This window comes from Letharia lupina (assembly GCF_014066315.1).
Source record: "Letharia lupina isolate WasteWater1 chromosome Unknown contig_19, whole genome shotgun sequence".
Classification (NCBI taxonomy): domain Eukaryota; kingdom Fungi; phylum Ascomycota; class Lecanoromycetes; order Lecanorales; family Parmeliaceae; genus Letharia; species Letharia lupina.
Window position 1 is genome coordinate 1303897 of NW_023502988.1, and position 23257 is coordinate 1327153.

At 50.3% G+C, this 23257-nt stretch overlaps 9 protein-coding genes across 9 annotated transcripts; 3 read left to right on the forward strand and 6 right to left on the reverse strand.

Annotated features, from left to right (window-relative positions):
- Positions 1 to 32: 32 nt before the first annotated feature.
- On the reverse strand, positions 33 to 1319 carry HO133_004120 (uncharacterized protein; the record flags this gene model as incomplete). The annotated part of the gene is made up of 5 exons (XM_037295039.1): positions 33 to 159; positions 215 to 807; positions 862 to 968; positions 1029 to 1213; positions 1276 to 1319. The coding sequence occupies 5 exons, from the start codon at positions 1317 to 1319 to the stop codon at positions 33 to 35; spliced, it is 1056 nt and encodes a 351-aa protein (XP_037149086.1).
- A 2019-nt stretch (positions 1320 to 3338) lies between these two features.
- Positions 3339 to 4829, forward strand: HO133_004121 (uncharacterized protein; the record flags this gene model as incomplete). The annotated part of the gene is made up of 5 exons (XM_037295040.1): positions 3339 to 3378; positions 3480 to 3936; positions 3964 to 4187; positions 4231 to 4541; positions 4599 to 4829. 5 exons carry the CDS (start codon positions 3339 to 3341, stop codon positions 4827 to 4829), a joined length of 1263 nt encoding a protein of 420 aa, XP_037149087.1.
- A 566-nt stretch (positions 4830 to 5395) lies between these two features.
- Positions 5396 to 6262, reverse strand: HO133_004122 (uncharacterized protein; the record flags this gene model as incomplete). Its single annotated transcript, XM_037295041.1, has 1 exon — positions 5396 to 6262. The coding sequence occupies one exon, from the start codon at positions 6260 to 6262 to the stop codon at positions 5396 to 5398; it is 867 nt and encodes a 288-aa protein (XP_037149088.1).
- Positions 6263 to 7973: 1711 nt separating this feature from the next.
- Positions 7974 to 10158, forward strand: HO133_004123 (uncharacterized protein; the record flags this gene model as incomplete). The annotated part of the gene is made up of 6 exons (XM_037295042.1): positions 7974 to 8908; positions 8967 to 9108; positions 9167 to 9260; positions 9334 to 9637; positions 9731 to 9873; positions 9950 to 10158. The coding sequence occupies 6 exons, from the start codon at positions 7974 to 7976 to the stop codon at positions 10156 to 10158; spliced, it is 1827 nt and encodes a 608-aa protein (XP_037149089.1).
- A 1854-nt stretch (positions 10159 to 12012) lies between these two features.
- HO133_004124 (uncharacterized protein) lies at positions 12013 to 13424 on the reverse strand (the record flags this gene model as incomplete). The annotated part of the gene is made up of 2 exons (XM_037295043.1): positions 12013 to 13259; positions 13310 to 13424. The coding sequence occupies 2 exons, from the start codon at positions 13422 to 13424 to the stop codon at positions 12013 to 12015; spliced, it is 1362 nt and encodes a 453-aa protein (XP_037149090.1).
- Positions 13425 to 14403: 979 nt separating this feature from the next.
- Positions 14404 to 16735, reverse strand: HO133_004125 (uncharacterized protein; the record flags this gene model as incomplete). Its single annotated transcript, XM_037295044.1, has 4 exons — positions 14404 to 14805; positions 14898 to 15095; positions 15200 to 15760; positions 16067 to 16735. 4 exons carry the CDS (start codon positions 16733 to 16735, stop codon positions 14404 to 14406), a joined length of 1830 nt encoding a protein of 609 aa, XP_037149091.1.
- A 163-nt stretch (positions 16736 to 16898) lies between these two features.
- HO133_004126 (uncharacterized protein) lies at positions 16899 to 18663 on the reverse strand (the record flags this gene model as incomplete). Its single annotated transcript, XM_037295045.1, has 2 exons — positions 16899 to 17725; positions 18519 to 18663. 2 exons carry the CDS (start codon positions 18661 to 18663, stop codon positions 16899 to 16901), a joined length of 972 nt encoding a protein of 323 aa, XP_037149092.1.
- Positions 18664 to 19703: 1040 nt separating this feature from the next.
- On the reverse strand, positions 19704 to 20349 carry HO133_004127 (uncharacterized protein; the record flags this gene model as incomplete). The annotated part of the gene is made up of 2 exons (XM_037295046.1): positions 19704 to 20235; positions 20294 to 20349. 2 exons carry the CDS (start codon positions 20347 to 20349, stop codon positions 19704 to 19706), a joined length of 588 nt encoding a protein of 195 aa, XP_037149093.1.
- A 951-nt stretch (positions 20350 to 21300) lies between these two features.
- HO133_004128 (uncharacterized protein) lies at positions 21301 to 22815 on the forward strand (the record flags this gene model as incomplete). Its single annotated transcript, XM_037295047.1, has 1 exon — positions 21301 to 22815. The coding sequence occupies one exon, from the start codon at positions 21301 to 21303 to the stop codon at positions 22813 to 22815; it is 1515 nt and encodes a 504-aa protein (XP_037149094.1).
- Between the last annotated feature and the right edge of the window lie 442 nt (positions 22816 to 23257).

Genomic DNA, 23257 nt, shown 5'->3' on the forward strand with positions numbered 1-23257 from the left:
CAGTTGGATTTTTCTTTGTGGTAAGGCAGTCGCTACTTGTTCTTCTCCCTTTCTTCCATCATATTTTCCACTTCAGTCTGGAAATGGTTCTTGAAGTCCCGGTCGCTCTTACGGGGCTTCCAACCCAGACTTCGACTAAGCTCTGACTCTGTCCGTGAACTTTGCGCAGAGATCAGCTGTCAATGTTGAGTTCTCGAAATGACAGCACACTTACTTCGATGCAAAACCCAGTTCTGCAAGCAGAGTATCTCCGCCGGCCCATCTCTCTGCTGCTTCTTCTAGATTGATACTTTTCACTTCTTCCGTCTTGCTTATACCAAGCGTGAACAGCGCATCAGCCAGCCCCTGAGACAGCTCGAGCCAAGTGTGGTGACCGTTGGCCGAGAAGTAGATCCCCTTCTCGCCATTGGGCAGATCCTCCCCAGCGAGAAGCTTTTGCACGACAATTTCATATAAGTTCGCCAAATCGCCAACATGCACATGGTCCCAGCTCGCCTTACCCGAACCGACTACTTCGGCCTGCTGCGTCTTGAGCGCCGCTTGAATCATGGCTGGTACTTGAATCGACTGCTGATGGAAATGGCCTGTGCCAATGCCATAGATCAGGGGAGACATGATGATGTAAGTCTTAACGCCCACTTTCAAGCCAGTCCCAATTACCGTGAGGTCAGTCTGTCGCTGACCGTATGGCTGTTTCTCGTTGCGCATCTTTTCGTAGGAATAGATGTCTTCTTTGTCGGAGAAGACACGGGTTTCGGTGTATTTGCCGGTGATTGGCTGATCGCCCAAGTTGGATGTGCCCGATGTCTGTTGGAGATCCTGTCAGTCCGGCGTCGCTTCTGTATTCAAGCGGTGGCGTACGTGGATATAGTACACATCCTTCCCCGTGCTCTTCTTCCTTTCTGCTAGCCCCAATATCAGAGCTTTTGCGGATCCTTCATGATAGCCAGAGGCTGTATGGATGACCACTGGGTTGGCTTATTAACGTCATAATTCCTAAAGACGAGGATGCTGGGGAGGCTGCATACTGTCATAACCGCCCGCTATCTTTTCGATCTCGTCACTCGCATCGAGATCACTGAAAAGCTCGACATTTACTCCTTTCTCGGAAAGTACTTTAGCTTTTGCCTCTCCTCGGACCAGACCTGAGATGCTGGACTTTCGTAAGGAGTTGTTTTGGGAATTGACTAGATCGGATAGTATGGTGCCTCCACTGCATAGAAGGACTCGGTCATCAGCTGGTCGTAGTTGATTGTGGGTATATCTGTCACCTACATATACCCAGTCGCACCCGTCACAAGAATCTTGAAGCCGGTCATACCGAAATTGTACGTGGACGCTTATGGGCTGAACGTCAGACTTGGAATTGAGGTTAGATATAATTTCACGTATTTAGTAAAGTGGATTAATTCGTTTTCCTCAACAACGCATGAGCTGTCTATGAGATATGAGTTTTCTTTCTTTTTTCTTTCTACAACACGTCGAGGAAGTCCAAAAGGCTGCTCATCCCTCTTGCTCCGTCATGACGCAATCCCACATCCGACCTTCTAGACTCCTCTTCCGTTAGCTCGTCCACTTAATTCCCACTGCAAAAGTTTTAATTAAAGCTGCCAAAAATGATAGGCTTCAGTATAAGCACACTGATTACGTTTCGCATTCCAACGAGATGGTAGTTGCATGCAAAGGTCGCCCGGCTACCCCAAGAGCCTATCTGGTGATGATCCATGCTCACGTTCAACAGGAGTTTGAGACTTCTTTTCAGTAAAATTACATGACTTGACTGACAAGAACACATAAAATTTATCTTGTCATGGCCGATAGGAATTTCTCACACCAATGACCGCCATCAGCGGTGGGGGCTATGCAGTCGCCAAAGTCTCCAGGCCGAAGAAAGGCTCATGCATATTCTCCCACTCATGAAAACCTTCATATACATCGTATGTGACATGCTGTGCTTTCTTCTGCACCACATCCGCATATTCCAGAACATCAAAAACGTTTTCCTTTAGTTCGTCCAACAACATTCCACCTTGTGAGACCCCTACCAACCATCATATGATCCAACAAATTCCCCTCATATCCCACCCAGCAGCCCCTACCGCCCCCTAAATCTTCAAACAGCCAGCCCCTTACCCATCCCACTCAAAGGACCACCTCCGCAACTGCAACCCCGAAGAACACAGAACCGGCAAATCCATCATCCAGCACACCATCTCAGACCAAGGCTCAAACAACGCATCCGTCCGCGCGGCCATCGACGCCGCTAACCACCATCGCAACTTCACAATCCGCGCGCACGACGTCCGGCTCGCGATCCTGACGCGATCCAATCTCTTTGTGGAAGCGCGCACCGACGGACATAGGATTTTCCCTGACTTCTCAACCACCACCACCACCGTGACAGATAACGTTGTTTGCCTCATCGTCGTAACGCGCACGCTGCAGCACTGTTCATCATACACACTGCGCGCGATATGCGGCATCCCGTACGTCCGTGACGCTGCAGCAGACTGGCGGCGTTGTATCATGGCGCGGCTTACTAAGTTGGCGATGGAGTCGAAACACAACATGAATTCCTTGCGCCGGTCTTTCTCTCGCTCGGTCACTGCGATTCGATGATGCAGAAAATGAGCAGGTGTGACAAAACAAAACAAAACAAAACATCGTGCACGGGTTTCGTAGAGGCGGTGGGCGCATTCAGCGTTCGTTTTGGCTCCGAATGTTTTCGTTTCTGGGAGGGAGAGCAAGGGCCCGACCGGATGGATTGACATGGCAAGGCGATTTATGATAAGCCTTAGCGACGGACTGCATTCACTCGGATGGGTTGCAGTGCTATTACATCGACATGAATGACGTCCCGTCCGGGTGGAAGGGCGGCTGTTCCGCTGAATGGGGATGAAAACGGGAACGAGTATCGGGCAAGGATGATGGCTGGATTGGGAGGGATGAGGAATCGGAGTAGTGGAGAGCCGACTGGGGGCGGGGTTGTAGGAGGAAATACGCTGGGGCCGGAGGTCGGGTGGTCCGAGAGTGAGAAGATGGAGGGGGTTTTGAAGGAGTGGGCAGGCAGGAAAACATAGGAGAGAAGTCCTTTGGGAAGATCGGGAAAGGGGACTGCCAAGATATGATTGCTCTTGTTTCTGAGAGCCCATGTGTAGTGTTGAGTCCAAAATCATTTGCCGGCATTGTTTGTCTTTTGTCTTTTGGGTTCAGGTGTTCAGTCTCCGTTGCGGGCACCGAGTATTGACTTCGCCACTGTGGTCTCAACACCCTCTCTCTATCCTCGAATCTTTCTTGCTTATTGCTAGAATACTACTGCCAGAATTCCGCACCCCAAGATGGGTTACTCGAAAGCATCAGATACCGAGCGTGTACCGAGTGCGGACAGCTTCTCAATCGCGTCAGATGAAAAGGGAAGCACACGATGACACCAAGCTGACGGATCACGAAGACTAACGCTCCTCAGTTCCCCCTTTCAGATGACGGCAGCGAGAGTCAAAGGAACTCAGCTTTCCGATTCCTGGACCTTCCACAGGAGCTTCGTGATAAAGTATACAAAGGCCTGCTCTGTCCACACGTAGATGGGACTCGACACCGGTGTCACGAGAAGATTCGAGACTACGGTCTGGAGCCCGCCGTCCTGCGCACATGCAAGCAGGGTTGCCACGAAGCTTGGAGGGTCCTGTACACCGAGAACGGCACCGTCTTGATTCGGATGGACGCACAGGTATACCACATCTTCCGGACGGCCCGATCGCAGGCCCGTCCGGCGTTCCCAGAAGTGTACCCGATCGCGAGAGTCGAATGCGGGAATGTTGGAGGTGTGCCCGTGTTGACAGTGGAGATCTCCGTACTTCGGAAATATCAGGCGAAGGGCAACTTTGTGCCAGGCGATCAAGTTGTGTTCGTCGGACTTTTGTCGGCTCTGCCCAAAATGTGCGTATTCCTTACCGCTTGTTGGAGTGCAGGTATACTGAAGCTTGTGGTCCACATGGAGAGACCCATCGGAAGGCGTCCAGAGACTCGTCTACAGATGCTATCAGACTGTCTCGAATGCCTTTCCGAAGGGCGGGGACCCGGGCGTGCGATCATCCTCACAGAGCCTCAGCACAGCGCTACCGCAGCAAAGGTTGCGAAACTCATGAAGATAGACATGGTAACTTTCGAAGACGTCTCCCGTATAACATGTGCGTATGAAGCGCGTGTCTTGAGACACTTGAAGGACAAGAGGTCTCCAAAACGCCTTAGATTTCTTTGATTTGCCGCAGTACAGGCTTCGTGCCTCAAGATTGATCGGTGCAACAGACAAAAGGAGGCACGAGCTCGAAGTCAAGATGATAGATATACAGTGGAACTATGTTACTTGCTGCCTCAAGGCGGGGAGAACGGGCGACGTGCATCATCAAGTCCGCCAAATGTTTCGGTACTGCTCACCGCAAAACCGAACTTCGGCCCAACAAGAAGGTTACTGGGGTCGGGTAGCAGACGCTCACTACGCCATTGGCAAGGCATACGTAATCGATGGAGCTCTCAATTTCGCCGTTTATAGCTTTCTGCAAGCCTGACTCACAGCGCCCGGACACACCGAAGCTGACCAGGCTGTTGACCACGTAGAGGAACGGGTGAATTCCAGCTCAAAGCCGGAAGATGTGATTGTCAAGTTGAATATCAAGTGGGTACTGAAAGAGGTCCGACACCGAGTGCCTGATCTTTACCGCTTGACCGAGGACCAAGAAAAGGATCTCGTCAGAGGCTTTCTAGCCACGTACGGGGAGATTCAGGGTTTGCTGTGCGACAAGGGTAGGTACACTTTGGATCCTGGTTTATGAAAATATTTGGTCTAATTATCGGTAGATTGGCATCAGCATCATGGAGCCCTCATGTGCCCTGCCATATCCCGAGGATGACAACTGAAGCCCGGACACTGCAGGTAGAAAACACGCGAGGCATGTGCACACTTTATGCTCAAACCTGACATGTCTGCGTTTCAATATCGATGATGGTGTCCAGGCCTGAAGTCTGGTTGCTCTCGCCATGAGATTAAGAGCGCCAAAGCAACCATGCCACCATGCGATGTATCATCCCTGATCTCACCATTGGCTGTAGTTAGTCTGGCAACACGTTCACTGGTAGAATCTGTTTCAATCATACCAGCCATAGCCAGATGCGTGTTGAAAGGCTTGCAGGATCGAAGGCTCAGATCGAAGGCGTCAAGGTATCCTCACATGACGGTTCGTCTCCTACAGCTTGTTGGTCACGCTTCCCTCTGTCCGCAGAACATCGATTTTCCGTTCGAAAATCGTCGTCTCTCAATCGCCAGTGTCGGTGGATGCAGTCCTGTGAACTTGAGAGTATTCTTAGGGTACCGCAAGGGTATCCCTACCCCCAAGCTCGCTCACCCATGTCCAAACCCCTCCTTTCCCATTACCCCCCTATCCCCGTCTTCCTCCTTACCTCCTCCTCTGCCAATTACAACTCCCTCCCACACCCCCGCAACACCAACCCAGTCCCCCACCCCAACCCTCCTCCTCACAACCCTCGCCCCACTGGGCTTCAATTTCCGATAGTACTCCTTCACAACCTCCTCTCCCACCTCGAACCCCCTCTTGACATACCACTCTAGCGCCTCCTCATTTGCTTCCCAAACATGTGCGTAGATCTCTCTGACGTTTATATTCTGCCGTGGGTAGTGGGTGAGAGCTGTAGATATGATGGCGTCGAGAAGGGCGGTGGCGAGACCAAGGGAACGGTAGGGAGAGAGGATGGCGAGAGTCTGAATGTAGAGGTTGTGCGATTGCTGCTGGGGTGGTGGCGGTTGGGCGGTTGAGGTGGTAGGTGGGGTGATAGGTGGCGGACAAGGGAGGGGTTCGAGGCGGCATTGAATGCCTCCTATAACCTTGGCTTCTGGCCCACCAGCCGCAGGTACGGATGAGGGCAGTTCATCATTGAGGGAGTCCCTTTTCCGCTTACCAGGTCGCGATGTTTCGTTCCATAAAGCGCAGAGGGCGAGGGAGGAGGGCGTAGGGTTGGCAATGGAATCTTTGTAGAACTTGTCCGCGTAGCGTATCGGGAGTAAGAGGGTTATGAGTCTGCGGTAGGCAGGGAGAGTTGAGACGGTGATAGGAATGATGGAGAGCTCTGCCGGAAGCGGCCTCTGAGGGCTGTGGTTGGTTCCTGGCTTTGCAGGGATGGAGGTGGAGAGAGGGTAGGGATGAAGTGCGCTTCTTTGTGGGGAGGATCTGGTTTGGGGAAGCAGTGACATTGCGAGTAGGTGAGATTTGAATTGTAATAGGACAGGCGGCGGGAGATCGGTTTCTCTACAAATCTAATAGCGAGAAATCTTGGACAAGGCGCTTGGCGAGCTTGGCGCGCCTACCTGTTCATGAGTTTTGGCATGGTGTTGGGGCATTGGGCAGGAGAGGGAGGATATGCTTGCTTAATGCTGAATCCTTCATTGGACGGAAACATATAGGCACGGTTCAAACCAAATTTCAATCTCGACCCTATCGACCTATTCTAATAATAGAGTACTGAATTTAAGCTTCATTCTGCTTTAAAGCGGCAGCCCAGAGATATTCTGCCACATGCAAGTACTCTTAGCGACTGTCAGACAGTGACGATCCTCGAAAGTCAAAGAGACATCAATCATGAATACAGTCCCTTTTCTCATGCCTCTAACCGAGTGATTTGCTCCTCAAAAGAAGATTAGCAAGTCCTTGAGACGGCCATGGCGATAGGCATCCCGAAGATGATAGTCGTAACCACTTACTCTGAATCTTCTTTCTTCATCGGAAAAGACCCCGAAATACGGGTCTCCGAATAAGTGCATCCCTAGTCATAGTGGGCCAATAACAGCCACTGCTTCGGAAACCCCCCGGAAGGCAATCTGTATCCTGGGTCTTTGGAAAGCAAACCTAGGTCACCGTTCCCTGCCTTCTTCTTTCAAGACGGAATGGGAGTTCACGGACAGGTCTGAGGAAAGAAGGTCACCAAAAGAGGTTCGGAGAAAAAGCGGAGCACGGACCGCCCGTGACGGTGTGACCTGAGGAGCGGAGCGGCATCGGCTAACTTTGCCACGCGCTAAAACCTGCCGGGGCTTCCTCGGCTCTCAAGATGGCGGCTGGGGTGATTGCAAGGAGGCACGGAAGCTATGAGCAGAGCACGGAGCAACTTCTGTAGCTCAACGACGGGTTAATTATCAAATGCTCGGTGACGAATTTGCTCTATGCACTACACATGGTCAATTAAAAGCTTATGTAAAAGGTACATCTTGTTGCTGTTCACTTACGTACCCTTCACGCCTCGCCCCCCCAGTGCATGCTTTTTTCCCCACCGCGGAAAATAACAAGCTCTGCGGATTGACGCCATCTATTTTTATAGTCAGCCTTCCCAAATCGCGCATTGGAACGCTTAGAATGCTTGGATCCCAGCATGCACAATTAAACTTACGAGGGGCTGGCCCGGCCGGACTTTGCAGAGGAAGCTGCATTGAAGGGATCCTACTGCACCCACCTTCCTTTTTTGGACCGCTAAATCTTGGCTGGATCTTCGGCAGGCACACCTTGTCAGAAGGGTTAAGGCGGTGCGACATTCACGCCTGCAGACTCACGACGGAAAAATGTGGAGATAACCACAATCTGGGAATGTATAGGGTTGGTCCCTATCCCCGACCATGTCCGACCATCGTAGCAGGCCCACTTTCGACGCTCATGCCTCCGAGAATGAGGGGGCCGGCGAAAGGAAGCCTGCCACGATTAACGTTCGTTTTGGGTCGCGGGCATAGCTGTCAGCTCTGTCAGCTTCCTAAATCGTGCAGAAACCTCCATCGTGCAAGAGCGACGGATTCTTAGCGCCTCTTGTTAAAAAGGACTCGATTCCTGTATTACGATGTCTTCCTTCCTCGCTATCTTCCCTCTACCATCTTCCTACCAGTATAACCTTTTCCGTAGCTGTTACTCTCGTTTTCACACAGCATGTTTACCAAGCATACTCTTCCGGCGGCAAGCCTATGGCTCTCGCTCACTCTTTCCACCTTCGCCGCCATACACGAGCAATTGGCCACCATCCCTCTTGGATGGACGCAAGTTGGGGCTCCCGCTGAAAACGATACCATGATCCTGCAGATTGCCTTGGCACAACAAAATCTCGATCAATTGGACGCCAAGATCATGGCTGTCTCCACCCCTGGCAGTGCTTCTTACGGGCAATATATGGACGGCGATGCTGTCGCTGCTATGCTCGCGCCATCAGCTGATGCGAGTCCTGCGGTCTTGGCTTGGCTGAAAGGGGCTGGTGTCACCAACGCATACAGTGATGGCGCAAATGTGAACTTCTCAACTACAGTCAACCTGGCGAATAGTCTTCTCAGCACCACATTCAGTTACTATGAAAATGCCGGCATTCAGAAGCTGCGGACGATGGGATACTCCGTTCCGGACGACCTCCAGACTCACATCGATCTCATCACGCCTACTACGTACTTCGGAAAAACAGTACCTCAGATTCCGGTACCAAAAATGGTTCCCCGGGCGGGGAAACTTTCTCCCCGCTACTTCAATGGTAGCACCAATAGTACCACCAATGATACTATCGATGCTAGCTGTGTTACTTTGATCACGCCAACCTGTCTCAAAGAGCTATATAACATCAACTATACGCCTGATCCCAAATCCGGAAGCAAGATTGGGTTTGGAAGTTTCCTGAATCAATCTGCTCGCACGCAAGATCTTTCTCTTTTCCAGACAGCGCAAGACATTCCTCAGCAAGGATTCTCCGTTCAGCTCATCAATGGAGGTATCAATGATCAAGCCATCGACGACAACCATGGAGAAGCCGATCTTGATGTCGAGTACATAAGTGGAATTAGCCACCCGCTTCCAATTATCAGCTTCATCACTGGAGGATCACCGTCAGTCTCATAACAAATGGCGTTCAGGATGAGCAGTAGCATGCTGATGTTGATCTAGCCCTTTCATCCCCAATTTGGATGAGCCGACTGCTGCAGACAACGAAAACGAGCCGTATCTCAATTACTACCAGTACCTGCTTTCCCAACCAAATAGCGCGCTGCCAAACGTCATTACCAACTCCTATGGAGATGACGAGCAAGTAAGCAGTCTATTTCGGTTTCCCGCCAATCTGTTTGTTCGCTAACACGATTGCGCAGACTGTGCCGGAGAAATACGCCAAGCGAGTTTGCTACATGATTGGCCAACTAGGTCTAAGAGGGATCTCCGTTCTCGAATCTGCAGGTGATACGGGTACGTGGACCATCATTCGAGATGCCATTCCATCATGATCCCGACCAAGATCATCCACTAACCCACTCCGCAGGCGTCGGTGCACCCTGTCAATCCAACGACGGCAAAAAGACACCACAGTTTACGCCTCAATTCCCAGGCACATGTCCTTACATCACCGCAGTCGGCGGTACTCAATCGATCGAGCCCGAGATCGCCTGGGTCGCCGGCTCCGGAGGCTTCAGCAATTACTTCCCTCGCCCTGAGTACCAAGCAGCCGCGGTATCCACCTACCTGAATGACCACATCAGCGCAGCTACCAAAGAATACTTCAGCGCTTTCACCAACTTCGCCAATCGCGGGTTTCCAGATGTTTCGGCCCATAGCTTGACCCCTGAGTACGTCCTTTTTGCTTGCTTTTCCCACTTCCCCCTCTTGTAACTGGCGCGGTTTCCGAACACATTCCACCGCTAAATATAGTGCCATTACAGCTACGCCGTAGTAGTCAACGCAGCAGCCGGTCTCTCCGGTGGCACCTCGGCCGCAGCCCCTGTCTTCTCCTCCGTTATCGCCCTTCTCAACGACGCCCGCTTCAGAGCCGGAAAGCCACCCCTTGGTTTCCTCAACCCATGGCGTAAGTACATATCCTTGAAGGAGACACCTCTATTCCATCACACGAGGACGTGAAACGCTGACACCCTTATCTTCAGTCTACGCAATCGGCTTCACAGGCCTCACAGACATCACCGGTGGTCAAAGCGTCGGCTGCAACGGCATCAATGGCCAAACGGGGGCGCCGGTCCCAGGGGGCAGCATCATCCCGTACGCGAGCTGGAACGCAACGGAAGGGTGGGATCCGGTCACGGGACTAGGCGTGCCGAATTTCGAGAAGTTGTTGGCTCTGGCGCTGAACTTTTAGCGGAGTTGGCATGATTGGTAAATAACGTTGAATGGCTAATCCTGGGTAACAACGCATTAATGACATGGGAGGTTTGTGTGTTTGCGTAAATACATGATGTACTAGTTAACTAATTAGTTGGATGAGAGTGTACAAACCTAGACAGTGATGCTGCTGGCGCTTCAATGAGTAAATAAAGCTGGCTATTCTATGCATGTTGGGGGATACCACTGATATTCAGAACTACTATATAAGTAATGCGCGGTGAGAGTGTCTCTCTTACTCGTTCAACGATCCCCATCTCCGCGCTCAGTGTTCTCATTCTCACGCATCACACATACACACACACATGGGGCACACATGGTCTGTGAACGATCAATTACACCCGTCCCCGACGCCGAGACAACAGCGGAATGGAAGCCCGAAGAGACATATCCGTACCCCCCGAACAGACATATCCGTACCCCAGCGTTGAGAATACTCCGTGCTTATCGGATCTCGAATCTGGTAGTTTTCTGTGTACTAGTATAGGGATATTGAATTTGATAGCTATCTGTATATAGGGATATTGAATCTGAAAGCTATCTATATATAGGGATATTGAATTTGGTAGCTATCTGTGTATAGGGATATTGAATCTGGATGCTATCTGTGTATCAGTACAGGGATATTAAACCTGATAGCTATCTGTGTATTAGTATAGGGATATTGAACTTAATAGCTATCTGTGTATTAGTATAGGGATATTGAATTTAATAGCTATCTGTATATAGAGACATTGAACCTGGTAGCTATCTGTGTATAGGGACATTGAACCTGGTAGCTGTCTGTATACAGGGATATAGAATCTGGAAGCTATCTGTATATAGGGATATTGAACGTGGAAGCTATTTGTATATAGGGACATAGAACCTGGAAGCTATCTGTGTATAGGGACATTGAACTTGATAGCTATCTGTGTATAGGGACATTGAACCTGGAAGGTATCTGTATATAGGGATATTGAATGTGATAGCTATCTGTGTACAGGGACGTAGAACCTGGATGCTGTCTGTGTATAGGGACATTAAACCTAATAGCTATCTGTGTATAGAGACATTGAATCTGGTAGCTATCTGTGTATAGGGACGTAGAACCTGGTAGCTATCTGTGTACGGGGATATAGAATCTGGTAACTATCTGTATACAGGGATATAGAATCTGGTAACTATCTGTATACAGGGATATTGAACCTGGAAGCTATCTGTATACAGGGACATTGAACCTGGAAGCTATCTGTGTATAGGGATATTGAATCTGATAGCTATTTGTATACAGGGGGCACTCGAGTTCGGGAAGCTAATTTCGTTGTTTTTCGGACGAGACGGGTTGGAAGAGTCGTATCATCTACTTTTCCACCGAGGGAGCTGGGTATGTGTGCGTGAAAAGGGGGTTTGTTGCGTTATGATGCCTGCAGGAGGGGCTCAGAGGATACCTTGGCATAACCTGCTATTTGCACGTCTAGTTCAGATACAACAGTAACGGAGCCATGCACACAGACGTGCAGACGGGCGCGCATGGGGGTGTTGATGTAACGCTTTGCATATTGCATAAGAGCATCCAACGCAGTGGCTGTTCACCTCTCAGAGCCGAAGAACTGATCATATCATACCGGGCAAAATACAAAAGGAGGCGGCGATGACAGGCAAAAGACAATTCTCTTCAGACAAATGGTCTTTGTGGGCACGCTGTTCGCTAACGCCGATTCCACGTGGCATGGTCTTCGCGCTTGGTAATTGGGGATGATTTTTGCCTTCTCAATCCGAAAGCGCCGGCGCCACCAACCTAGCCTCATGCCACTCTCTTCGAGAGACCATCGACGGGCATCTCTTCCTATTAGAGCAGCCCACTCCATGGCTCTCTGTGCCTGTACGGCTTCATGATGTCCTTTAGGTATGCTTCGAGCGTGCATCTCGTAATCTGGGGCATATCCTGAAGCCTGGCCTCCATCGCGTCAACCTGTCCATCGGCGCCTTCGTGGCCACGCTGTAGGCAGAGGACCACGCGGAATTCTTTTGCTGCTTGGATATCGTTACGTTCGGCGACCAATGCTAAGCCTCTGTTGTAGTAGATCCTGCTGTAGTCGTGGCTCCTTAGGCCAGTAGATTGGGCGTTTTGGATGGTTATATCGAGCAATTTTCGAGCCCTCTTTGGGATACCCGCCTTCGTCAAGCAGTTGGCGCATTCAGTGGAGAAGTTGATCAGCTTGCCCTTCAATTCTGCAATGCTTCGGGGGTTCGCGCCGCTCAGATGCTTGGTCCAGCTTTGGCTAAAAAAGGACTGCAGTAAAGCCCAGCCGGCCAGATAGATATCTGCGGCGTCCAGCAAATGCCTACGAGCTAGCTGGAGATCCCCGCGCTCTTTGTACCTGTCAGCTCTCTCTGAAAACTCTTGAATATGTCGTATCGGTCTTTTCATGTGGGCAAGCAGCTCTGCATACACAGCGAAGGAGTAAAATCCAGAGATCGTGATCTGCCCCATGCCTCGTATGTCGCGGCAACAATCTAAGAGTACGTCATGGGTACGTGGATTTAGCATTGCTTGCGCATCGAAATGTAGGTTGATTCCAGGGTAACGAGTGGGAGGAATATCAACGAAGAAAAAGTGCACGTCCTGCTGGGTAATGAGCATCATGATCTTGTCCCTTCGAGGGAGAAACCCTCCGTCCCTCAGTTCTATCCGTAGAACTGGTGTGCCAGGGAAACGTTCCAAGTGCTGCATCGAGACCCATGGATACAACATCTGACGGAAATCTTGGAGGAGCCCACTGCTCTTACCCAAAAAATTCTCACCCTCATCCGCTGTCAACAAAACCCAATTTGTCTCCTTGTAGAGGACCTTCGATGCTTCTTCGTGCACTTGTTTGCTGGCTCGGAGGATCATGGGCTGGAGCGAATAAGGGCTCTCAGCTCTACCCTTCGAGGCTGTGGTCGCGCGGCTGATCCGACATTTGTCAGGAAGGAGCAGCTCGCGGTAGATCCTATCACGAAGCTCTTGGGGCAAGTTCATGGCCCGGAAAGGCTTTAAGGTCTCCGTATCCGGATCCTGGGGTGGCGTCGTGCCTTTCAACATGTCAGGGCTGGCTGCATTCAGAGCAGTGTACCCATTCATGCGTGGTCAGGATCCAGCTCACCTTTGATCGTGCCTGGATCAAGGTGAAGTTCGAGCTGACTTTCCGACTTATCGGAACTCATCTCGAACTCCGAGGTAGGTACTGGTAATGATGCGTTAGAAGAATCGGTGTGCATTAATCTGGTAGCTGATGCTTGTGAATGATTTCACGATCGGAAAACATGTGCTTTGTTGATGTTGACTTGTATTAAAGTAAAGGCGATGATGGGGAAAGAGCAAGCATACTAGTGTTGCGGAAAAGCCGCGGCTAGTCAGATGTGCTGATGTAAATACTGCAACTTATCTGGCTCCCTAAGCTCCCCGATTGCCATTTAGCTTCTAGAATGGCACCGCTATGATTATTCGTCCAATGCCTTTCCAAAGAGATATTCAAGATCGTTGCCTAAAGCGCGAGGGATAAGATAATTGAGGTTCTTGGAGCCTCTGCCTAGCCCTTTCTCAATACCAGTTCATACTGATCAGTATTCAGGTTCCTATTGTCATGCTCGAGCCAGAAGTCCGTTTAATCGGCAGCCAAGAGCCATTTGATCCACAGGCCAGGACGTTGGCAGCTGCGAATGGCGATGAACTGGAACCATCACCACTGCCGTCCAAGCGCACTCTTAATAACAGCAACCTCCCCATAGTGCGGACAGAGAAACGTGCCGTCATCCATCACCCGACACAAGTCCAACGTTTCAGCATTGAGCCAGTCTCTTGGTATGAACAAGTGCCTCTCCAAGCCCACGCTCTCGCTTGCAGAGCCAATTCGCCAAGTACAGACCCCTGAGTCGTTGTCAAGATACACCATCCTTTGCCCAGGGAGGATCCCCAGCGGCTTCCGGATGCATGAAAAAGTGCTTGGGGGAATATCAATGATCGAGACCGTTTCTTCGTCCGTCGGGCGTCCTGGGATCAGGGGCCGATTTTTGATGAATACGAAGTTCGACTGCGTGAGGAAGCCCAGGGAAGCCCGAGTGGTGTGTAGCATAATGTATTTCCTGTCCTGGCAAAGGACCACGTTCTCAACTGCCAAAACAATTTCGATTTGGCTCATACCGGCGGGAGAAGATCGTCTGACTGAACGCTGGCTCTCCTCGTGATCGCTCGAGATGCTCAGTATGGGCGGCGTGCTATCGAACCGGATGTCCTTAAGATATCTCCTCCCTTCCAGGTCCGGATGGTTGCATTGCTCACATCAAAGTCAAGAAATTGTTGGTCATTTTGTGGGTCTTCCTTTGGATTGTTCATGAACCATCTGTCAGTCCTATTCCGCACACCTCCAAAATTTTCGAGACAATTGCCGCCATGCACATCCCAGATTTTCTCCGAAGAAACACCGGCAATCAAGAAAAACTTGGAGTCGGGACTGAAGAGGAGCTGATGCACTCCATCCGTGCTCTTGATCTCTCGTACCAACTCCACTTGGAAGGGCGTTGACCGTGACCTGCCTTTTGTGACTTGGAAGATCCCTACCTCACCACCGATCTCGGAGTAGGCAATGAATTGCCACACTGGCTGAACTCAATTAGGTCAGTAGTCAAAAAGCGTCGTTGAAGATGTGTCTCCATGTTGCTGCCTAGAACGTCGAACAGTTCTAGAACGCCAACCTCATTGCCTGCACAATACAAGGACTGCTCCGAGTTGGCAGCCAGTGCAGTGACCAGGTCCGCAGTCTCAGCCCATACCTCGGAGGCTGAAGAAGTCTGTGTGGTGCTCCCTGCCTCGCTTTCTTTTTCGCTCGCTCGCTCGTCGATCTCGGTAAGTTGGATGAGGACGTTAGGCTCCCAACATTGCAGGCCGAACCGCTAAGGTCGTAAAAGCGCCCATGGTCCGGACTAAAGCAGAGACCGGTGATGCCTGGCTCACAGGATAATTGATAGATGAACGCGAAATGCTGATAATTCCAGACTTTGATAATACCAGTGATGTCGCTGGTGATGAAGAGCGCTCCGTTGGGGGAAAACTCGAATTTGGAAGCTCGGACTCGCACTTCTTGGCTACTACCTTCAGATGGACTCCATTTGAACACGCATCCCTCGTTATAGAGGCCAAAGAATTCGCCCTGCCTTGGATTTGGATGCCATAGAACCCTATCGACACCAGCCCAAGCATCGGTAAGGGCTTTCCAGTCGGTAACACGCCTGCATCTGGCAACAGGTCGTGCTTCTGACATGCTCCAAACAGATAAAGGATAGCCTCGGTAAGCTACAGCGACCTCTGACCTATTTGGACTGAATGCTACGTACCGTGGAGCGTTGGCATTAATCCCTGAAATTGGTGTTTCCAACGCGAGAAGGTGGTGATTGACCAATTGCCATCCTGGCTTCGAATTTTGGAGGTCCAGCTTCCGTATAGTCTTGTCATCGCCACCAAGCAGAACAGCTGTATCATTGTCAGTGAAGCTGAGTGCAAGAGCTTTACAATCTTGCGGATTTGGAACGGAAAATTTGAGTCGTCCTAGTGCGATCGACTACACTTTTGTTGAGTGGTAGTCATACGTGACCAATATTTCGCACGCGATGTTGGGTGCTATCTCGAAAAAGCATTCGCCATGATGGAGATGTCGTATCTCCCTCAAACTCAATGCGTCACACAGAATGATGATTCCAGACGTGGTCAGGACGCAAATGTAATAAGTGACACACTCTATCTGCAAGGCCTGGAGTCATGCCCCAAGGGAAAACTTGGCCAAACAATCATCCCAAGGTGGATCAGTCAAGCCTGTCACTGTCAGAGAAAAGGACTGATCCTTCTTCCCGTGTCGTCGATAAAGTACGGATTCCTTTGGGCAGAATGGTGGTATAAGCTTGTAGATAGCACTCGGTTCCTGGCTTAGATTTCGAACAAACTTCGCGAAGACTTTGAGAAGGTCTGCAGCCCAGGAGTCAAGAAGCTCTAAATCCTCGATGCACTCCTTGTGGGGGACATCGTCTGCATGCATCTTACGTTTCTTGCTGGCGAACGCGTGCAAATACTCTGATGCTTGGACTAAGATCTTCAATTGGTCGAAATATGCGAGGGCGTGGATCCACGTGAGGACGTAAGAACCGCGAAAGAACTTGGCTAAGAGCGGTAAAAGAGACGTGGAGGATGGTAGGCTCAAGCGGCTCAAGTCGAGGTGGTAGGGCCAGCATGTTGTTGCATATTGTAGAAATGATGAGGCAGTTAGCGCTGCAGTCTGTCCTAAGTTCGCTTTCAAGTGCGGATCTAGAAGGTACACGAGCGACCTAGTAAACAGCTGCCTATGAGCTTCAAGCGCAGTGATGGAAAATTCGAGGTCTGGAGTTTTGAGAAGGTAGTCACGAGCTGTCTGATGAACCATGGCCACGTGGGAGCTGCCGTCAATGACAACAAATTGTCCGCAAACCTCTCCAATAGCATGACGAAGGTCCAGAACCGCCGGAAATTCTGCTTCCAGTGCTTGCGAGAGCTCAAGAAGAGTCATAGCGCGTCTCGCGCAAGCTGCCCAAGTCAAGATATGCTTGGCCAAATCCTTGTCCCCTCTCTAAGGTCTCGGGCTATGTTCATTTCCATACGTTGGTAGAGCGGCTCCATTCCCGAGGGTATCTCGTTCAGGGTTTTCTCAACTGCTTCCTCGGTGAAGCACTTCATAATCTCTTGCATGGCCAGGTAACCCATAAAAATTTCCCGGAAGCTCTTTGGAGAACTGTCTTCAGCACTCTCTGCTTGAAAGTCTCGGTGCCGCGCAGATACCGGAGCTCTTTGCGCACGAAATAGTGGATGTCGCTCTCCTGGGCTTCGACCGCTTTACCCCGGAAGTTGACGACGCCTTCAATGCGATCAAAGGCCAGGGAGAGAATCTCCGTGTACCGGCTAAGCAGAAGAAGATGTACAGGAATGGCAGCCTTCGAAATCCCAGCAAAGATTTTCAACAAAGTCTGGTAAGGATCTGACTCGTCCAAAGCATCGACGACCCAGTACAAAGGTACCTGCAGATCCATCTTAAACAGACTTCTCAGAAAGACTCTGTTCCATATAGTTCGAGCATCAGACTTCTCCAGCCTCACGCCATGGTCGTGGAGGTCACTGAGTTTTCTCCTGAAGTCTGGCAGCTGCTGCGACATTTGATACGCAAGTGATCGTAGGAGAGCATTTGGTGAGCGTTTGGTCTGGTCTCCAAACCGGAAGAAAAAGTAGCTGCAGGGCATGTCCAGGGACTCGAGGTACTCGAAGATGAAAGTTGAGAGAACTGATTTTCCGCTGGCTGAATGGCCATATAGCCAGAGGATCTTAGAACTCGATGTGTGTTCTACCCAGTCCTTGAAAAAGAAATCGTATTTGATCCAATCACATGTGCCAGTCAGCCATCGATCGTGAAAAAAGTCGAAATCGTCTTTCGGGCCTTCAGTAAGCGCTAAAAGTGTTTGGATCTTTTTGGGGTCCTCTGGAGAGCCATTGCGGATGACATTTGACTCTACGTATGGTAAGCTGTGCGCTTCAACTTGACGTATGTCCACTAGCTAGCCTCGCGAAAGCGTCCTACAAGGGTGCTCAAGACGTTTCGAACGCCGACATAGTCGGGGTCTTGTCGATCGGAGAACTTGCATACACCGTGATGATCTGCAATCAGAGATTTCGAGACATTTCTCGGATAACCAAGGATCGACGTCTCTTTGTTGAGAACAAGCTACCATATGTTGCATTAGCTGTTATCTATTCGAGTATGAGCCAACGATACTGACCAGCCCTGGATGTGTCTGCTTAGTCTCATAGAATGAGTAGATGTGCAATTTCGGGGCTATACAGCTATGGAGCTTCGGCATAAAACCAAACCGCGCGGATCATTGCGGAACTTACAGACAAAAGCGAAAAACGCTTCTTTGTCAAGCTAAATCACCAAAACATCGCAGTGTCTGGTCCAGACCCATGATCAGAGAACAATGGTGATTATACTTAGTGCCACGAAGGTGAACGAGGCAAGGCGATGGTCGTAGGAGAGTACGAGTCGGAGCTCGATATCCATCGCAGTATGCCAGATTTCATATCCAAACCGTACAAATGGGGATAATGCAAGAAGACTTTGCCTCCAACATATTTCATACTCAAGGACTTTTGTGACATGAGCACGCATCTTCCAGAGCCCACCCAATTCTGCGCGAAGCTAGCAAAGTTACACGCTTCCACTTATTCACCAACCGGCAAGTTTGGCTATCATGTAGCTCGGGATATGGCGAAGGGAAAACGTCAGATTCAGATCGAAGACGTACCTGAGGCAATACCTGCGGAATTTTGGGCTGTCGGAACCGGCTGACGAATTCGACGATCGCAATCGCCTATACTGCCTTCCACACCCGGCCAGGCTCGTATGTCCGAGAGAAATATGTTGGAGAGCATATCGAGCAGGATTTTCATTGCTGATCGTATGTAGGGCCCTCGAAGATATGCTCTTCCTCATCAACAAGTATAGTCCTGAGGAGACGGCCACAGGGTCGGATTTGACGTCTGCGAGGGACCTCCCATAGGAAATAAAACCACTTGTGAGCGTCCTATTCAAGGCGTGCTTGCTCAGTCGTATTGATGCCTCAAGATACCAACCCGCCCGGAACTTGGGTATGGCTCCCAAGCGAACGGTCGATTAGTGAGACATGGAACGTCTGCTAGCTAACGACATTGCTCCGGTCTACCACAGAGCATGCAGCTCAAATCGGTCCTCAGAATTTGGGGTGTCACGAGAAACCACTCTTGCTCTATGGGGCGGAGCAGCCAGTACCAGGTAGAACGTTGGGGCAGAGCGCACGCGTAAAGAGATTTTTTTGTTCGCTCTCTCTCATGTCGAGTCTGTAGGGCACACGGACAACGGAGCATCTTGGGGTGACGATGTAACCGAAGAGCGCTCGCACACCCCCCAATGGCACGTCTTCGAGGCAATCGACGTCTTTTCACCGGGTGATCTCGTGACGTCAGATCAGAAAGCTAAGATTAATAGAAGCCCAAGTTCAATTCAGGACCAACAGGATTGATATCCCCGTAGAAAACATACTGAATGTGCATATACTGTAAGGACCCATATAATATGACTTCGATATGACTTCAATTTTAGGCAGATTATGACGATCAGATACACGACTTATAGGGCTGACTAGGCTTCGCTGACCAAATTTCCATTCCACTCAGATTTGTGTCCCTAATGAGACTCAATTGTATGTTCATTTTGAGAGCAAGTAATTATTTCAGTACTCGGCTCATGGGACTGTTCTCCATGGCGCGTAGAGGATAAGGGGTAGAAATGTGCCAGTCCTTATGCAAAACGAAGTGCTCAGCTTCAGGGCCAAGTAGATTAAGGCTTTCGATCTCTTGTGAGCATGGTCGACGGCCACTTGGCTTCTCTGATAGAAATACAGCGCGGATCTTCACCATTTCCATTACAGAGTTCTCCGCTAATTTGAACCCTCCTATTCTAAAACCCTCCCCAGAAAAGCCCCTTCCAACCTTCCGACCTCTCTTCTGAAGGTCTCCACCTCCTTCCAACAGTCCAACGGCCTCCGATCATTCAGCCTCAGACATGCCACTACTTTTTCTTTTGCCTTATTGACTTCTTTATCTTTCATTATATCCTCTTTCAGCTGCCTCTCTTTTAGCTTACTCTTCAGCTTCTCAATCTCCTCTTGCACCTTCACTCTACTCAGATCCCTTGTCCTATCCCCTTCTGCCTTGGCTTTGTGATCCGGGCCACCCGAAGAAGACGTTTGGTCTGGGATAGTGGTCGAAGGGGTGTTGGTGCTTTCGGTAGTAGAATCGGGCGTAGAAGAGATGCGGGCTTCGAGATCCTTGAGCTCTTGGGTTGTCTCGGCGTCTAGACGGGCCAGCTCGGCGGCGACGCGGGACTGGATGTGCAGTTCTAGGTCTTTGGCACGGGTGCTGTCGGTTTCGGGACTGGCTTGGAGAGCATTGACGAGGTCTTGAGAGAAGCGGACCGGAGTTTCGCTGGAGTTGATTAGCGGTGGAATTCGCTGATGTTAGAAGTGCCACTATAGATTCTGACCTAGAGAAGACATGTTGGGTACTCGAAGGGGCTGGTTTTGAGGGACCCGAGCCCATGTCGTTGAAGGTGATGGAGAAAGGAACGCAGTACGCGAAGGACGGCGCGGAAGTTCACGAGAGCAGTAGTAGGTGTAAAGAGGGTTCTTGAACGCTATGTCAGGTCAATTGGGGATGTGGAGATGGTTGTGTGATTCAATTGAACTTATTAATGATTTGTGAAAGTTGGAAGAGCTCAAATTCGAGCTCCGAATTCCATAGGGCTGAAGCTCGAAGCTTTCTCCGCATTGATGTGAGGATACCTTTGATTGCTTCGTTGGACGAACATGCCCAAGCGCTGAATAAAGCTCTACACAACCGACTGTCAGAAATATAGAGCTTGAAGCACCGACAAAGCCGCGAGTCTTCCGCATTGCCCTGATCTTCAAGGCCTTCTACGAAGACTGGAACGCAGACTCCCACCTTCCCCGCAGTTTAGCAGAAGTAACACCGGCAGCTCCTCAATGAATTTGGGTCTCCTACGATAGGTCAGAAGAGTACAAGTGACTTACTTTGATTTTCCAGCCTAGCTGTGGAAGGTTTGCTCCATAGCAAAAGCGACTGGCTTCAATTGACAATTCCGCGCAGTTGGGGCAAAGGCCCGAAAGCCTCCTCCTTCAACAGCTTCCCCGCCATTTGTCTCCACAAACCGGCGCATTGGCGTTCCTCCGCTCCCACATCCCCCCCATCTTCGAGACCTCTTCCTCTGTGCCCGTCTTCTACTCATCCGCCGACTACAAGAAAGCCTTAAAGCTGTCCCGCAGATCCACTTGTACTACCGCCCAGCTCCTCTCCTTTGCGGTCCTGCTCGTGCTTGTCGCTCTTCAACTCTTCACACCAACACCATTACTACCACGGCAGTCTTCCGAAAACGATTTACCTCATCGAGACGTATCACAGCGGTGCCCGCCGCCAGTGTGTGAAAATCTCAGCATCTTCTCGGAGCCGTTACCTGTCTCTCGAGCGTACAAAATGTCTGTCCTCGAGGAAGCAAAGCGGGTGGCGGCGGAGTTCGAGTACTCATCGGAGGATCTGAATAGAGGAGTGAAGGCATTCATAAGCCAGATGGACGAAGGACTACAAAAGAAAGGGACGTCTATGAGCCAAATACCGACATACGTCACAGCTGTTCCCAATGGTACGGAAAAGGGTCTCTACTTGGCGGTTGACCTTGGCGGCACAAACTTCCGAGTCTGCTCCATACAGCTCCATGGCAACACTACATTCTCCCTCACGCAATCGAAAGTCGCGATCCCCCGAGAGCTGATGGTCGCCAAAACATCTCATGAGTTATTCTCCTTCCTGGCAAAGCAGATCGAGAACTTCCTCCGAACGCATCATAACGATCACTTCGAGGCACATGTCAAGCGAAGGAAAACCATGAGCTCAGGGGAAGGATTTAGAAATGAAGAGATATTCCAATTAGGGTTTACCTTCAGCTTTCCAGTCAACCAGATTGGCATCAATCGAGGGACACTGGCAAGGTGGACCAAGGGCTTTGACATTGACGATGCCATTGGGCAAGATGTCTGTGAGCTGCTTCAGATAGAGATTGATGCGCTTCATTTGCCGGTCAAAGTCGCAGCTTTAGTCAACGACACCGTAGGAACGCTAATGGCACGATCGTACACATCTCCCGGGAAGACAGGGACCCTCCTTGGTGCCATCTTCGGAACAGGAACCAACGGCGCCTATGTGGAAAAGCTCGACAAAGTCACCAAGCTCAAGTCAATGGTCGAAGGCGCAGACTATGACAAATCAACCGGCAATATGATTGTAAATACCGAATGGGGCTCGTTCGACAACCAAATGAGCGTCTTACCCAATACGCCCTACGATGAAGCACTCGACAAAGCGACCCCCAACCCCGGTATTCAAATGTTCGAAAAGCGTGTCTCGGGCATGTTCTTGGGCGAGATCTTGCGCAACACCATTCTCACACTAGTCAAGGACCCTAAGTGCCAACTTTTCAAAGACTCCAATTCATCCACCGACAATCTCCACTCCACGACTACCATAGCAGAGAACTCGGTACTCTATAAGCAATGGGGGGTTGACACCAGCTTCTTGAGCATAGTTGCAGCAGATGTCAGCCCGGGGCTGAAGGTCACGCGGCAGGAACTTAGCAAAGGATTTGGCGTCGATGCTGCGAGCACGGAGGACGCTGAGGCCATCAAGCTACTCGTCAACGCCATTGGGAAGCGCTCTGCCAGGCTTAGCGCGGTAGCACTCGGTGCTATTGTGATTTCGACAGACAATCATGTTTCCACAGGTGGTGGGGATGATGATGTGGTGGACATTGGTGTTGATGGCAGCTTGGTGGAGTACTATCCAGGGTTTGAAGATTATGTCAGGGAAGCATTCCGGGAGATGCCTGAGATTGGTGCGCAAGGTGAGAGGAGGATTCGGATTGGTATTGCAAAAGATGGGAGTGGAGTTGGTGCTGCCTTGATTGCTTTGGTGGCGGCGCACATGGGTGGTGACTAAAAGGATAGCACGTCGCTCTCGGGCACATGTGAGAGACAAGCTGAAAGAGGAGGGAAGAGGAGAGCTTTTGTTTGATGTGACTTGCCTACCCTGTCGATTGGGCTTTGTATTAAAGCATTTGGATTGTGTCTCTATTACCACATATACGACTGCAAATATGTACACATCTCCTATACAAAATTCATACACAGTTCGTGATATTTACCCAGGAAGCAAAGTTAGCAAAGTGCCTTACCCTTAGTACCTTCAGTGGAGAGGTTTTTATCTGATAAGGAGAAAAGGCGCTAATTACAACGTGCAGCACTAGCTCGTTTCGAATACGGGCTGTCAAGCGCCTCCTATTAAACGTTATTTCCCAACTATAAAGTATTATGTATGCGACAAGCTACGTTACACAAACTACAGAAAAACCCAACCTTCGATTCAGATATTCAGACATTGT